We start from the raw sequence: 17,811 nt of genomic DNA, 5'->3' as shown, positions 1-17,811 counted from the left end.
TAAACCTCGTCAACTGCTGCAAACCTCCTCAACTGCAACGAATTGACATAATTGTCCAAGACAAGTATAAAAAAGAGATAGTCAGTAACGGAGAAGGGAGGAGGACACACTTTGAACTTTATTTCTCCTTTTATATTTTCTCTGTATCAACGATATCAATAAAATGATACATTGTAATTCTGTACCGTGGACCTAGGCTCAAAGCCAAACCACGTAAATCTCTTTGTCTTGCATTCTATTCTCTCAAATTACACACAATACATTTTCGGTTGTTGAATTATTGCATCAACAATTCCCTTCCGAGAAAAAATTAGTTTACAAAATAGGCAACCTAGGTAGGTAGGTAGCTAATTAAGTTAGATTTTTGTATATTTCTAAATTGGTTAAAGATGAATCCTTCAAACCAAGGACCCAGTTTGATCTTTCACGTTGACATCTTATGACTTACCAAGGTCTTTGACTGTTTTGGGAGAGTGGGTGTATATCCAAATACCTAGGACTAAATTATTTTTATTTTTAGGCAATAGGGCAAGAGAAAACCAAATAGACTTTTAATGTTTTCAAAAGAAAACTATTTGGTGGGTGGGGTTCATTATATAATTGTGTCTCCATGTGAAAGAGAGAATAAATGGCCATCAAGGGCCGGGCTACCAAAGAAAGATAAGTAGCACGCAAATCTTTGGCTTATTACCACTCATTCTATTCAACACACCATCATCATCATCATGTCTTCCTCTTCCTCTACCTTCTTCCTCTCGTCAACATCATTAGTCCCTCACTTTCTTCTTCACCACTACTTTTACTATCTATCAACCCCATCAAAATCACCCTCCAAGTCCAAGAGTAGATCAGCAAGGAAAAAGAAGAGAGACGTAGAAGTTTTGTTCTTCCAGTTATCAATATGAAGATGAAGATGAAGATGAAGATGAAGATGAAGAAACCCTATCTTCCACCATGAAAAGGGTTTCTTTTTCTTTTCTTTTTGAAACTTTCCTCTCTCTTCTCTTTGTCGGGGAATCGAAGCATCACGGTCCGATTTGTTTCCTATTCGTAGATCGATCGATCAAGCATATATATCTACGATCTACATATAAGTTTGAAATAGGTTTTGTTCTTATGGATTAATTTTCTTTGATTTGCTACTTTTGTTATGTGGGTATGTGTGTTTTTTGCCATAATTAAGCTAGAGAAATATGACTCTCTCTCTCTTTCTCTCCCTCTCTCTCTCTCTATATCGTCTTTCTATCTTGAAATAAATGTTGAGAGAGATACATGGCTTTTCTTTGTTTGTTTGCCAGTGATACCATTTTGGTGCAAGTTGTTTAATGTAGCAAATGAGAGACCCTGGTGATCTGAATTTCCACTTGTATATATGTATGTATGCTCAATAAATGCTCTTCTTGAGAACATGAGCAGTTGAATAATCATGTTATTTATATATATATATAGATTAGTCCCACTATCATGTCATGTGTGAATATATACGCGTGCGTATATTTCTATTTTGAATATCAATAGCTCGATTTCTATTTCAATGCAAGTACCAGATCTATAATCATGGATTGCTTGTACATCTCTGGAATTAGGGTTTGATTTTTTGGATTGCGATTTAGAAGATATATGTATATATGTGTGTGCGTGTGTGTGTGTAATCTCGCGATCTTACATAAATATTTCTATCTATAGATATCTATATATAGAAGTATGTTAATCGAATTTGTTAACAGGAAAAAAAGAGAGTTATATGTATGATGAGTTTGAATGCTTCACTACTGGTGTACGTGTGAGTACTGAGTATATATATATTTAGTCCTACTAATTTACAGTTTAAGGAGAGAATCAATTTAGATGATCAAAGTTGATTAATAGTACGTGGTTCTTTCTGCGAATATATACACACACACACACATAGCAGTCATATATTATTAACTAAATGTGCATACATGTAGTGACTGTTTTAGTTTATAATTGTTGGACCTTGTTGAGCCTCTAGCTAACTCAAGTGTTGGATACTTATATATGATAACCAAGAATTATGTGTGTATGTGTGTGTGTGTATATATATATATATATATGTTCTCATCTTTGGGTGTTCTTCTACATTAATAATTAGTGACTTGTAGCCTTACATGCATATAGATTAGTGCCTTTTTGATAGCTCATCTATTCTTCTCCACAAAAAAAGAGGTTTGGTAGCATGAGTTTTTGGATGTTGTGAAGATTCCATAATTTTTTACCACAATAATTACACTGTCCTTTGTGGGAGCTGGGGGTATTACTGTGAAGCTTATTGCATGTAAAACATATATATATATAGCTGGGTATATTGATGTGGTATTTTTTTTTAATCTTAATATATATTCTCTCTCTTAATGTTTGTCTATATCTATCATATGATGAAAATATTGGTAATTTACAGATCTTTCAATACTTATTTTGATGAAGAATTGTGGCTAGAGGCTTATTTAGATGGAACAATTAGTTCCTCCTCATCTTTGCAATTACTACTTTGTTGAGAAAATTTTGACTGAAAGCGTCGTCTTTATATCTCTTCCTCAGTGTTACTGGATCTGTGGCCCCTGCATGCTTAACTTTTTGAATTCAAAGAATATATATATAAAAATATATATTTATATATATTCCGACAGACTAGATGTCAAATGGGCCGCAATAGGCTGTAAATCTGGCTGCAACTTTCTGGATCTTCAGTGATTTCTCCACAGGGGTCATAACCCTTCTCCTCATGAGTTGGGGTTGTAGATATTTGCGGATTTATTTGTGCATATATATATATATATATATATATGCTACTGAATCATACAAACTTAATTGTAAATGGGTTTTGCACGCAATTCTTGTTAATTTGATAAGAAAGGGTTGAATTTGATGGATTGGGATGTATTTGGTGAGTAATGTTATGTTAGTAGGCCGGTCTAATACTAAAGAAATTAAGGTGTGATGTTATACCTTAATTTTGTGAAATTATTCGCTTGAACACCTACTATTTTCAACCCATAGACTTATTTGAGGAGCCCAAATATGAAGCTCTTACGGTCCTAGCTAGGTGTCGTGGTCTGCTTCTTATAATATCATGATTTTTCAGATTTTGTATGAGATATATACAAGTATTTTTATTCTCTTGTATGTTGAAGAATATAAATACCACATCGGTTGGCTAAGTCTCAACCTAGTGGTATATAAGGATAAGTTCATCCCTTACACAACAAGGTCTTTTTCCTGAGCCCAGTGTATTAGCTTCGACCTGTAGTAACTGGGTTTGTTTGGGTTGCCTCCTATAATAATTGGGCTAGCTCATGCTTTTTTTTTAATAGTATTCTTCAATTATAAATTGCAATCTGCCTCTATATGTGAACTCTTGATACATTTAAATTTGACGTGTACTTTTTTTTTCCTCTAAAAGTAGTTCTTGTAATATTAAGAGTGTTTGTTATGCTAATATTTGAGAGCTTAATCGACCACTAGCACAAATGAAACCTTGTTATTAACTAGTACAAGAATTTTAAAATGGGATTGATGGTGTTGGCCATTTTAATGGCATATGTTACACTTTTTTTTTTGTAAGTACAAAAGATGTTACCATTAGAAGTTTGCCCTTTATACATTCAATATGGGCGTAAATTTGTATCGTTAGGCTAGCGTGTACAGAAGTTTCCCACTTAATAATAGACTAAGTTAGGTCAAAACTTAGCGCATGACCATAAAATCGAACTCAGAACCTTCTGATTCCACTTGGTTTGACTCATAGAGATTCACAACTAAGTTATCACCCAAGCGATTAAAAAAAATTACACCCTAAACCCTAAAAAATAAATGTATATTAGTAATAGTACAATAACATTGCCACTCTGATTCTCTGATGTACTCATTCCCATATTTCTTTTAATCACAAATCTCTATTTCCTATTTACACTTAACAACTAAACGTGCCTTTAGAATATTACAAGTGTCTCCACTCTCCACAACGCAATTGGAAATGCCTAGGCCTACTACTGGCCCTTATAGACATAGGCCCAAGCCTGAACGGAATCCAACTAATATAGGGGATGCAGATTGGGAAGGATGTCAAGAAACAAAAAGAAGCACATCCGGATCATGTATATTTTTGGGTGTTAATTGCATCTCATGGACATCCAAGAATCAACCTATCATCTCTATATCAAGCTACGAAGCAGAATTTAGCTTCGTGGCAGGAACCACAACGGAACTTACTTGGATCACATTTCTTCGTTACGACAATATTGGAATCAAATTGAAGCAACTTCTAGAATTATTTTGTGACAACTTAAGTGCTCTACACATGTCAATGAACCCAATATTTCATGCTCGCACAAAACACATCAAAAAGTAACAGTCGGATCGTTAATCACAAAGTTTGTCCTTCAACACATCTTAGCCGATTTTTGGATGTCCTTCAACACATATTAGTCAATATATCTTAATGTTGTTCTTTGGTTTCTTGGATTGTTCTCCTATTTGGAACATATATGCCATGGTTCCTTACTTCGACAGATTAAAAGTATCAATATATATTTTATTTAGTACTTGTGCCAAAGATATATGGTCTTGGTCTCAACCCATATATGCTTCCGTTGATTAATGATAATATAAATATATATAAAAAAAAAACCCATATATGCCTTCCAATAAAGTAATGGATTTTTGTAGTTTTAATCTAAATTAAATGATAAATTATTATTTCAAACATCTTGTTGTTGCGTGAGTCAATCTTGGCATCCTCATGTTAGGCTTTTGAATGACAATTATGATTTGTTTTGGATTAACTGGATGAGTATTGGAGATTTGGGGTGGCTGATATGGTGGGACAGTCCATGAAATATAAATGAATTGAAGGTCAATCAATCAAACCCACCTACGTACCCACCACATCATCCCAACTTCTTTCTCATTTGATTCCACATGTCTGGGTGCCCAAACATAGAATACCCAACTATATATGCTAGCTTGCTGACAGCATGCTTAACTGGATTTGATCTCTCAAACATTAAATAGTTAAGTAGTCTCAGTTATCACAATAAACCCTTGTCAAAACAACGGGTTCTGGGTTCAACTCTCATGTCAAATAAATTTTGTCGGAGTCACTCGCATAATTCAGAGAACCTGTAAATACTTAGTACGTTTGAGATGGGAGAATCACGTACCTAGGATTTATATTGACTTATTCAACATGTGTACTATGTGAACGTGATCTGATCCTGAAAGATTTACCCATTATACACCCAAAAAAGAAATCAACGACACATTCCCACCCATCAAAAAGTTATGAAAATTAAAAGTGTAAGTTATTTGAATACACCAGAAAAAGGAGTGGGAATATTGATTGAACATGAACAGCTATTGGTGGAAGAAGTGTAAGCCAATAAAACATGATCTAGGATGAGACAAATGGAATAATAACACAATCTATAATAGTTATAATCACCAACATGTTCTCAAAGCTAAAAAAAAAAAAAGTGTGGGGTCCAACTTACAACAACTGTCCAACACAAATGCTTTTGATTATAATTCATACAATATAATTAATATTTAAATTATGACTTTGATTCACCTGAAAAACATATGCTTTTGGGGTATAAAAAAAATGTTAGGTTTTTGTCTGCTCTAAGAAGATATGATCAGATCTCATACAAGACCCTTATTAGTATATATGCTTACATCATTACCCACTTAATCTTAATAAATAAATATTTCGTTGTTTAATTAATTAGCTTAACAACTACTCCTCTTCCTTTTAATACTATTCTAATACCTTTTCCAAAACATATATATATCTATGGTCAAGATAGCTACATATTAAAATCATTGTTTGTATATATATATATATATATATATATAAGGTGTTTTGGGTGGAGAGGATAATTACAAAGAAGCTTCTTCAAGTGCTGAATAATCACATTTTCTACAAATTTCATATTTTTTATATACATTATTGGAGACTATAGTGGATTGGACTTGTCACCCACACAGCTACATAAAATGTTTTTATAATATATATATATATATATATATATATATATATAAAACTGTCATATGTTATATATGTGTTTGGTAGAGGACAATGCATGAATCATCCATTAATTAGGACATTGGGAGATAATAATTAATGTTAAGATAATAATTAGTGTTAGATATGCTTTTAACGTACAGTGGGAGATTTGTCAGAGACCCTTAATTCCTTCCAGGAGATTGCATCTCCAACTTTGTTTGACTTTTGTTAATCAATCAATCAATTAATTAAAGTTAATATTATACTAATTAACCTTTATCCTCTCTTTAAGCATGGAATATATATGATTTTAATGTCCAAGTGGGTGCATTTTTTTTTATATAAAAAGGCACACGAAATCTACTTTGATTGAGAAAGTTTGAGGTATATCTACTATAAAATGTGAAAAAAAATCAACAAAAATGGCATGAGATGGCCTTCCAATCTCTGACTTTTCTAAATTAATTTCTATTGCCTTTATGCTATATATTAATTCTAGATTAAATTATTAAAAATTAATCCTGTTTTGAGATGCAATGCACCCATATCATGAATTCACTATAAAATGGTAGTACCATCTCTCACAATACTTGTAAACCTACATCCCCAAAAAGCTTCAAATTAAATTTAAGTGCCATAGTGATGAACAAAGATGTCGATTACTCGAGTACTGTTGTTGATCAAAAGAGGCTGAAACTATTTGGGTTTGAGCTCAATTACCCAACTAATAACCCTAGTGAAGGAGATCATGAAAGTGTGAATTCATCAACAAGTATTTCTCCTTCCCCTACAAGAGAATACAACAACAACAACAGCAACAAGAAGGCTTCCAAGGACGACGTCGTAGCGGTTGTCGACGACAAGAAGTTCGAGTGCCAGTATTGTTTCAAGGAGTTTGCAAACTCACAAGCATTAGGGGGTCACCAGAATGCACACAAGAAGGAAAGAATGAAGAAGAAGAGGTTGGAGCTTCAAGCAAGGAAGGCTAGCATCAACTATAATTATCTTCAGCCTTCTAATAATAATAATATTATTATTAATCAAGGGTTTGGATACCATGGATCCGGTACTACTCCATGGTACTATGATCCCTCTTGTTATAATAGTGCTAATTCATCTGATCTGCTTACATTCCATGAGGATCAGTCTCCTCAGATTAGTTTCAACCAGTTTGACCATGATTTTCGTGTCAATGGGTCAAAACGACGCGCACAGAGGCGAGAAGCGGGCATGCTTACGCTAATGAGGGCTGATGAGAGATTGGAGGATCAGAAGATAATCAGACGGCCTGTGATTGTGAAGGCTGCTTCATCAAAGCAATCTTGTAAATATTTGGATCTTCAATTAGGTCTTAGCTTGGAGTCAAAGTTTAGTTAGAAATTAAACAATTCTTCTCAATTAAGAAATGGAAAGGGAAAAGAATATTATTATTGATTACTTAAAGATATATTTTGGTGATTACAATACATATATATTATGATCTTACTAATTTCCCACGTATAGAAGAGAAAATCAACAAGGAGAGCATTGATTTAGGAAACTGATCCAAGTTCGATTCTAAAAAAAAAATCCATGTAAAAGAGAAGTTCGGATTAAATAGAGATTAATTTTTTTTTATTATCCCAAATTTCTTTGTGAGAGTAGCACATAAATTCAACTCAAACAATTCGAAGAGATATTATTCAAGCTTGTCCTAAGATTCGTACAATTTTTGTCCTTAAAAAGGTTATCTTGATTGAGAGATTGAATTTTTATTTATAAATTATATCGGTGATTTACACTATATTGGTGTGAATACAGGTATTAACACAATTAACAACTTCCGACATTGGCTTGCATGTTTGCCAACTCTGAATTGCTTTCTTTGAGAACAACACATCAATTAATTAATTTCGATCATGTGCAGGTATTACCCTTTTTTGTTTTTGTTGCTTGGTTTTCACGTCATTGTATGTGTATAGATTTCGCAGATGAATGTGGAAAAGAATAAACATATTGATCACGTAATTAAATAAGTTTTTTTTGAGAGGGGAATGTGAAGATATTACGCACTCATGGAGACATGAAGCCACTATTCTCGGATATATATGTATATAGTCAGGCTATCATTCGACCAATTACGTAAAAGATGAGGCCAATGTTGACCCAGTCAAAGTAATGTAATGAGCAAATTTTTAGCCAAAACTCTTCGTCTCCCTAACAATTTTTTTATAACAGTATTAAGTTATCTAATTACATTAAATTGTATTATTACGTTAGCTAATTACATTGATTTTTATTATTACGTTGTTTAATTACATATTATAGCTTATTATGGCTGAATTTATTAAATATACGTAACGCTATCGAATTTTAATTTTGAACCCAACAATAGAAAGATTTTTTTTTTTCATAAAAGAAGGTTCTTTAAGTGTTCACTAAATATTCCTTCATAAAAATAGAGATATTGAGCAAGGCAAGTATGTCGTGTGTTGGTTTTGAAAACATAGATTCACATTGTAAGACTTTAAGTGCATATAGAAAAATTCTTGTATAAATTAAAGTTTTATGGATTTTAAATTTATGTCCGCACGGTGCAAGTAATCTTTCTTTTACGTATTTGCATGAGTGGCAATCAAGCGGTACCTAACGACTATGAAATATGGATAGTACATATAATGGTTCTGCACACGGTTGTGGACGTTGATGTTAGGTTTGGCTGAAGTGAATCAAAAGCTCATTCTCTTGTTTGGTTGTGTTTTAATGGATTGGGCCTTATTCACCCCTTTAAGTTTAAGGCTTTAAGAACCTACACCTTTTAGCTTTTTAAAGAATCATTGTAGACCGTTCGATTAACATCTAATAAATACAATTTTTTTTTCCCATTCATTTTAACTCCAAATAATTGTAATAAATGCGTAGGCAAACTATTTTTGTCTTAGCTATCTAACATTTTCCCAACAAGAAAGTTTTTAATTATAAACAAATGAATTATATTTACTTTAACATAGAACGATACCATGCATGTTTATCTTTTGAATATCCGATATGGTAAGTTGGACCAAAGTTCATTGCGTTGTCATAAGGGTATTACTCCTAGTACGTAGGAATTGAATTCAAGACCTTCCGAGTGTATACGGTTTGATCTCAGAGAGATTCACCACTAAATTATCACTCAGGTTGTTAAAAATACATATATATATTACATAAAAAAAAAACATTCTTCATCAAATTATATTTGGTGAAACAAATGGAGCGCCAATTGCTAGAAAAACTTCAAGATTTATTTGTAGGAAACGTGACAAATATTTCAATGTAATGGAGACCAGGTACAAGAGGTGTTAAAAAAAAAAACATAATAAGAGGTTACTTTTAACGTTCATCTATAGGACAAGTTTATTACTGGTAGTTAGATTAAGGTATCACAATAAGTTTTTTTTTTAGACAACACATACACATGCACAAGGCTCCCACAGTGAACAAAATCGGTGACAAACAAAATATACGTAGACGTTATTCCCACATAATATATGACAACACTGTTTCATATATAACTTACAAAATATAGAACATTTTATGGAAGTGTCGGTGGTTCAAAGCACTATCTATTATTATAATCTAATACACACTTGATTAAGGAAGAGGGAAGTTTATCATATCATTCTCGGTGCAGTCAATGTAACCATGTGCGCAAGGTATAGCAACACCATTCGGCTCGAAGCATATTACGACCTCAAAGAGTTGCAAGACTTTATGTGCGTCCTCGTTACAGCGAATTTGAACTCTCTTTCTCCCAGCCCTGCTAATATTACCAGCGATGTAGGATGCAAGATATCCTTCTCTATTGCGAGGAGTAATTCTTGCTGTTTAATGTGAGAAAATACATGTAAAGATTAAGAATGCCACTTACTATCAAATTCTTTCACCTTAATCGATTATGGATGTGTTGTTATTTTAAGGTAAAACAAGAACACAGATAAACCATGTATGATTGAGTAGTTTAAGAAAATCAAGAAAAAAAATTCTAGGATATCTATAGTTGAAGTAAAAAATCTCAACCCTACTCACATCCATGATAATGTTTGTTTTGAGTTTATAATTGTCGTTAATACCTCGAGCCCTCACGGCTTTGTTCCTCCCTAGACCATCACACTTAATGGTACTTGATAGGACTGTTCAAAAAACCCACCAAAACTGAAACCGAAATGATTGGTCGATTTTTTATAATACAAAGTTACACATTTTTTCACTAAAAATCAAATCGAACCGACAAAAAAACCGACAATTTATTTGGTTATTTTCATTTCAAAAAACCTCAAAAAACCCATCGAAACAGACCGCGAACACCCCTAGTACTTGGACCGATGAGAAGAAACCTCATAAATGTGAGAGGGGGCTAGTTTATATAATAAACCCATATCACTAGGCTTGGCCAAGCGATGTGGGACATATGAATTTGTAACAGTCTATGTTTCTGTAAGAATTTTAAAATTCCTTTTTGCAGATTATTATCACTTTATATATACTTACCATCGTCGAGTATCTGAAGAAGATTGACCCTCCTTATAAAATCTAAGGCAATGTTGAAATGGTATAAAGGATGATCAGGATAGTCAAAACACTTGCCGTGTCTCCAAAATTGTCTTCGCCAAAGTGCTAGATTCATTCTCACCCAATTGTCGTACACAACATCCAGCCAATACATATTCATTTCATCTAGTATCGATCGTAGGTAATCGAGCTGTTGACACGGACAATAACATAAAGATAATTGTCAGCTATCTATAATTAGATCGAGTTGAAGATGCATAAAAGGAAAGAGACAAAAACTAAAACTGATATATATATATGTATATGTATGTACTTACATCAATATCATCTTCATTCATGGGTGTGATATCAGTGCATCCACTATCTTCATCATAGGGAGGAACAATAGTATTAGGAAAATACATTGGAAAGAGACCATGGATTGTGAAATTTACTACAATTGGTCCTTGACAAGAAAAATGGCCAGTATTACAATATGATGTTGGCCATTTGACAGCGATCTTGAAGAACTGATATCGTCTGTGCATTCGTGCTTTTGTATCAAGCACTAGTGATATGACAATGATTGCAAGAAGGCAAATAATGGTCTTACCAATTGACAATCTTCTTGCCATTTCTCGACAAACGAAGAGCTCGATCTCAGCTGAAATGTTCAATGCGTGTGTTGTACATATACATATGTGTATATATATATTTTTGGATAGAATATTTTCTAATGAAATGACAAATATGAAAATACAATCCTAGAAGAGTAAACAATAACAGTATCATCTATTACAAATACATACAAAAAGATGAATTTACATTCTCATATGTAATATTAACCGGAGACAGAGATGAGTGGTGAACACTTAACCTTTTTTCATTTTAATCAAACAACTACTAGCTCCGATAAAAAGCTTTCTTAAATTTATAGCCGTTTCCGACTGTATCTCCATTCCAATGGCCGTGCCGGTCATCGTTGGCCGTGTTCTGCCACTAGAAGAGAAGCCCCCTGATCCTTCCAAATCATATGCTTCTCTAATGAAAGACCCTCTCCTCTCCCAGCCCAAACCTATCTCCTTTCAATCCAAACCTTCCTTGAAATTTCTCGGCGAACCAGCCGTTGAATTTACTGACGAGGAACTTGAATCTCTTTCCTTACCTTTCAACCGCACCCTCATTGGTAAGTTTGCTCACCAGCGACCGCCGATTGAGTGGTTAAGAAAACAATTCCTAACCCTTAACCTCAAAGCTGATTGCAAATTGGGGGTCTTGGATCGTAAGCACATATTGATTCAACTGAACAATGACGAGGATTTTCATCGAATGTGGGCAAAAGATAGCTGGTACATTGGGCGCCAGATGATGAAAACCTCGAAGTGGACTTACAACTTCAAACCTGACAAGGAATCATCCATTGTGCCTGTCTGGGTAACTCTTCCAGGTTTGCCCCCCTTATTCTTCAATGATTCTTCATTATTTTATATTGTGAAAGGCCTCGGTGATCCTCTAAGGATCGATGCAGCCACTGCCTCTCTCTCTCGCCCTAACATGGCTAAGATCAGTGTAGCCATGGACTTACTAGGTGATTTTCCAGAAAGAATTAGGATCAAATTAGGGAACAAAGGTGAGGACTATTGGCAAGCAGTAGAATATGAAAACATCCCAAAATACTGCTCCAAATGCTTTTCGGTTGGTCATATTGAGTCTAACTGTGGTCCAAAAAAACTTAGTCTTCCCCAACCCAAGAACAACAATAGTGCTGTTGTTAATCCCCCCACTTTAGAGACCAAAAAACCTTCCACTGAATGGAAGGTTGTAGGGGTCAAAAAGCAAGGGGATAAGCCCAATCTTCCAGCTTCTGTAACACAGGCTCCTCTAAAAGAAATCTTTAAAAAAATTCAGAACGCTCTAGATGTCCCTGAATGCTCTAATGCCAACCAAAATCAGCCTGACATTTTTAATGACAGTGAGCCTGACAGCCCTCCTAGAATAAATAATAGATTCTCAATTCTAAATGATCTAGATCAAGTTGTTGATCTTGTAGATAACGACCCAACTATCTCAAAAAATGCGGATGTTGTCCATGGGCCCAAAGATATAAATCAAGCTGAATTTTCTGATCAGACCCATTCTGATCAAAACCTTGAAATCTTGGACACTCAAACTGAGCAAATTAAGGGAGCTGAGAATATTGCTTTGATTGAATCTTACAGTCGTCAATTCACATCCACTAGTCAATCCTTAAGAAGAACTTCTTCAGCTAATGACCTTAATCAGATGACATACAATGATTTAGCTTCTCTTAATGGTTCTCAAACCCCCCATTGCATGATTCCTCTTAGAATCTGTGATGATTCTTCTATAGCTGTCCATAGGAGTCAAGTTATTCAGGATAAACTTAATAATGCAGAGTGTTTTTCAGACATGTCTAAACAATTTTATAAACATTATAGTAAGTCTGAAAAAAAGAAAACTAGAAAAGGGATAGATTTGGCTGTAGTTCTTTTTGAAGAGCCTACTACTCAAGGAAAAGTAGCTAACTCTCATAACAAAAAGAAATCTCCCCCCAAAACAGAACCATAAAAAGAATGGCTCTTCAAAAAAATCTCAAACCAGAGAGCTTAAGCAAGCTCAAAAAACCACTTTTAATGATGATGTTTAATTGCTTAATTTGGAACATTAGGGGAGTTGGCAACTCCGCTTCTATTAGTAGGTTAAAATTTTTATGAAAAACTCATAACATCCAAATTTTAGCTATTCTTGAGCCTTTTATCCCTGTGGATCAAATTCAAAGTTTAGCCAAAAAGATTAGATTGAATTCCTTTGCTAGTAACTCCTCTGGTAAAATTTGGATGTTTTGGAATGAGACCCTCCCTTTAAAGAGAGCCTATGACCATGATCAGATTCTAACTTTAGAGGCTAATTTAGGTCAAGGTCCTTGCCTTATTTCTGCAGTGTATGCTAAATGCAAAAGGAAAGACGGAATCCCTCTCTGGTCTGAGCTCCAAAATCTCTCTTCTCTAGATATGCCTTGGTGTGTGGGAGGGGATTTTAATGTGGTTCTCTCTCCCTCTGAGAAAAGAGGTCTTACTGGTATTAATAGAGGGGCTGTCAATGACTTCTCTCAAGCCCTTCATCATGCTAATCTCTTTGACTTGGGCTACTCAGGATCTAACTTTACTTGGTCTAATGGAACTTGTTGGTCTAGGATTGATAGGATCTGTGCTAATGGTATTTGGCAATCTTCTTTTGCCTCTACTTTTGTCTCTCACCTTCCTAGAGCTAACTCAGATCATTCCCCAATTTTAATCAAAATGATTCCTATTAATTCTAGCTCCCCCAAACCCTTTAGGTTTCTAAATGCCTGGACCTCTCACATAAATTTTCTTCAGATAGTTAGAAATAGTTGGGATGATCCTATTAAGGGCAGATCAATTAACTTAGTTTGTGAAAAACTAAAAAGATTGAAAAAAGCTCTTCAAGTTTGGAACAAAAACTGTTTTGGCAATATTTTCCAAAAAATAAACTCTGTAGAAAATGATCTTGATCAAATTCAATCTGCTTATGATCATACCCCAACTGCAGCATTAAAAAACTCTTTATTGCAAAAAACTGCAGAGTTCTCAAGTGTTCTTAAACAAGAAGAAATGTTTTGGGAACAAAAAGCTAGGACTAAATGGTGCAAAGAGGGGGATGCTAACACTAAATTTTTTCATGCCTCTGTCAAAGCCCAAAGACAAAAGCTTTTCATTGATAATTTGAAAGACGATAATGGTATTTGGTGCCAAGGTGAAGATCTAGGGAAAGCCATAAATCTCTTCTTTAAGAACCACCTGTCTCTTCCCCAAAATCATCCAAATAAGGATATCACTGATCTTTTTATTCAAAACATTCCTAGGATTGTTTCTCAAGTCGATAATGACTTGCTTGACCAACTCCCCGATCATTCAGAGGTCAAGCAGGCAGTTTTCTCCTTTAATGCTAATAGCAGTCCTGGCCCTGATGGTTTCAATGACCTTTTCTTTCAATCTTGTTGGGATATCATAGGGCATGACATTGTGGATTCCTGTAGGGCTTTCTGGGTGGGTCATAGCCTGCCAAAGGCTTGTACTAGCACATTAATTGTATTGATCCCTAAAGTGCCTCATCCTACTAAAATAACTGAGCTTAGACCTATAAGTCTATGTAGTTTTTTAAACAAAATTTTTTCCAAAATTATGGCTAAGAGATTAGGTAACATTCTGCCTAAAATTATTTCTCCTAACCAATGTGCATTTGTGAAAGATAGAGATATTTCTGACAACATATTACTTGCCCAAGAACTTATTTCCAATTTGAACAAGAGAGTTAGAGGTAATAATATAGTCATCAAGTTGGATATGGCTAAAGCCTTTGACAAAGTTTCCTGGTTTTTTCTTATTCAAATTCTTAGAAAATTAGGTTTTAGTGAATGTTGGATTGATTTAGTTTGGAATCTTATTTCCAATAACTGGTTTTCTATCTTGTTTAATGGCAAACCCACTGGTTTTTTTAAATCAGAGAAAGGCCTAAGACAAGGAGACCCTCTATCTCCTGCTCTATTCATTCTCATGGCTGAGTCTCTTTCAAGAGCCCTGGAAACCTTCCATGCTGCCAATCCTGCTTTTTCTTATTACTCTGGAAGAGAAATTAATGCTATTTCTCACTTGTCTTATGCGGATGACTTGCTCTTGTTTTCTAATGGTTCTAAAAAGGCCATTGAAGGTCTTATGAAAGTCCTTTCTTTATATGAAAAATGTTCTGGCCAACAGATCAACAAAGAAAAAAGTTGCATAATCTTTCCTAAAAAGATGCACCTGTCTAGGATTAACACCCTTCTCCACATCTCTGGTTTTAAAAGAAAAGAGTTGCCTATAGTGTATTTAGGGTGCCCTTTGTCCTGTGATAGGAAAAGAATTGTCATGTATGACAATTTAGTTGAAAAATTTAAATCTCATATTGTGAATTAGAGTACCGCTATGCTCTCTTCAGGAGGAAAACTAATTTTGCTAAAGCATGTCTTGTCTTCCTTCCCTACCTACTTGTTCTCTGTTCTTGATCCCCCTAAAAAAGTCATTAATCATTTGAACTCTATATGTGCTAATTTTCTTTGGGGAAATTCTGAATTTGGCAAAAAACATCATTAGGTTGCTTGGAGGAAAATCACCAGGCCTTATGCTGAGGGTGGTTTAGGTATAAGAAGCTTTGATGTTATGGTGCAAGCTCTAAATTGTAAGTTATGGTGGAAATTCAGGAATTTGAAATCCATGTGGGCTCTCTTTATGAGTCAAAAATTCTGCAGGAATGTTCACCCCTCCATAGTTTCTCCCTTAGGCTCCTTCACTTGGAAAAGAATTTGTAGGGTTAGAAATTTTATGGAAAACAATATGAAATTCATAATTGGGAAAGGTAACATTAACCTATGGAGAGATAACTGGCTAGGGGATGGCCCTATTTCTAATAGGATTGAGATTGATCCTAGTTGGCCCTCTAAGTTGAATAGTTTCATTGTGAATGACAATTGGGACTTTGATAAATTAAATATCCTCATTCCTGATCATATAGTTCAAGATAGGTAGATATAACTTTCAGATTTCAAATAGGAATGATTTGATGGTTTGGTCTCCTAATGACAATGGTTTGTTCTCTGTTAAGTCTGCCTATGACTCCATGAGAATTCATGATGCTTATTCTGCATTATTTGTTTCTCTCTGGAATGAATTAATCCCTTTAAAAATTTCTTTCTTCATGTGGAGATTGATTCAAAACTCTTTGCCTATGGATGAAGCCTTACTCAAAATAGGTATTCAGTTGGTTTCTAAATGTCAATGTTGTAAAGACCATCCCCAAACTGAATCTCTATTTCATATTTTTGTGGAAAATCCTATTGCAGTTGTTGTGTGGTCCTTCTTTTATAATCTGGTTGGCATGTCCTTTAGAAGTGATCCTATTCATATCATTTTGGCTGATTGGTGGAAATTTAAAAGAAAAAACTCAATCTTAGGTTCTTTGGCTTGTTTAATTCCTGTATGTGTTTGCTGGCAGCTTTGGAAAGCCAGGAACAAGTCTAGATTCGAAGACTTTGGTCTAAAAAGTCATGAGATCACTAATTGTGTCATTGATCAAATTAGATTGATTTTTCAAAGCTCTTGCAAAACTCACCGGGACATTTGCAAAGACACTTTCTTAAATACTCTTTTCAATTTACCTGTGAAGGCTCAAAAGAAAGGCAGGATGACTGTTTTATATTGGAACCCTCCTCCTCATTCTTATGTGAAAATAAACTGTGATGGTAGTGTGCTTGGTCATAATGGTGATGCTGGTGGGGGGTGCTTGTTGAGAGATCACAATGGTCAATTTGTGGCTGGTTTATCTAATTATTATGGTGCTTACTCTATTACTTGGACCGAAATGAAGGCTATTCATGATGGCATCTGCCTTGCTAAATCCCTAGGATTTAATCATATCCAGGTTGAATCTGACTCTTTGGTTGCTATTAACATTCTGTCATCTAACTATCATTGTCCTTGGAAAGTTATTTATATTAAAAGACAGATTGAAGAAAGTTATGGATCTATGGATATCCAGTTTAAGCACATCTTCAGGGAAATCAATGGTTGTGCAGATTTTCTAGCCACAAAGGCTTCCCAAGGTAAGCAATCTAGCTACTTCTACAGATACAACGACCTTCCAGCTCAAGTTAAAGGTATGATATACATTGACTCGATGGGGGTCCCTGTCATGAGACAGATTAACTGCTAATGTTCTATTTTTAGGCTTTTGTCTACCCTTTTGGTTTGTTATTGTTATGGTTTGTTCATTTCCTCCTTGGTGCTTGTTCTCTTGTTCTTTTTGTCCATGGGTTAGGTTTAGTCCCCCCATTGTGAGCCACCGGAGAAGGGCTATTCTTCTCCTCCTTATGAAATAAATTTTCCGGTTTCCTTAAAAAAAAAAAGAAAAAAAAAACAAAAGAAAAAAGTGGTGAACACTCCAAAGACAACTACTTTATTTTTTAGTTTTTGGAAACCCTTTGATACTGTTTTTCCTATCGAAAAGATCGTAGGAGACCAATCCAATGCATCTCTTGTCATGGTCCCTAGGAGCATTCTTGGGGGCGATTGACATGGGCGGCTATTCAGGACCCTCGAACCCCTAAAACTCCATATTTTTGAAAAACTATTAGTGTTATATAATAGCCCACACTTATTTAAGTAACACTCAATATTTGGAAAAATAAAATAAAATTAAAGGTC

The 17,811-nt window shown here is 34.7% G+C and overlaps 2 protein-coding genes across 2 annotated transcripts; one reads left to right on the top strand and one right to left on the bottom strand.

The window, feature by feature from the left end:
* The first annotated feature begins 6,611 nt into the window (after nucleotides 1–6,611).
* On the top strand, nucleotides 6,612–7,510 carry LOC119991835 (zinc finger protein 5-like). Its single transcript, XM_038838321.1, has one exon. It carries the CDS (start codon nucleotides 6,668–6,670, stop codon nucleotides 7,400–7,402), a length of 735 nt encoding a protein of 244 aa, XP_038694249.1. The 5' UTR covers nucleotides 6,612–6,667; the 3' UTR covers nucleotides 7,403–7,510.
* Nucleotides 7,511–9,637: 2,127 nt separating this feature from the next.
* On the bottom strand, nucleotides 9,638–11,169 carry LOC119991374 (ribonuclease S-2-like). The gene is made up of 4 exons (XM_038837739.1): nucleotides 10,873–11,169; nucleotides 10,535–10,745; nucleotides 10,117–10,176; nucleotides 9,638–9,867 (listed from the first exon to the last, which is right to left on the bottom strand). Exons 1-4 carry the CDS (start codon nucleotides 11,167–11,169, stop codon nucleotides 9,638–9,640), a joined length of 798 nt encoding a protein of 265 aa, XP_038693667.1.
* Between the last annotated feature and the right edge of the window lie 6,642 nt (nucleotides 11,170–17,811).

This window comes from Tripterygium wilfordii, chromosome 22 (assembly GCF_013401445.1).
Source record: "Tripterygium wilfordii isolate XIE 37 chromosome 22, ASM1340144v1, whole genome shotgun sequence".
Taxonomy (NCBI): Eukaryota; Viridiplantae; Streptophyta; class Magnoliopsida; order Celastrales; family Celastraceae; genus Tripterygium; species Tripterygium wilfordii.
Note: the sequence above shows the minus strand (reverse complement) of the source record. Positions and strands in the feature narration are given on the sequence as shown.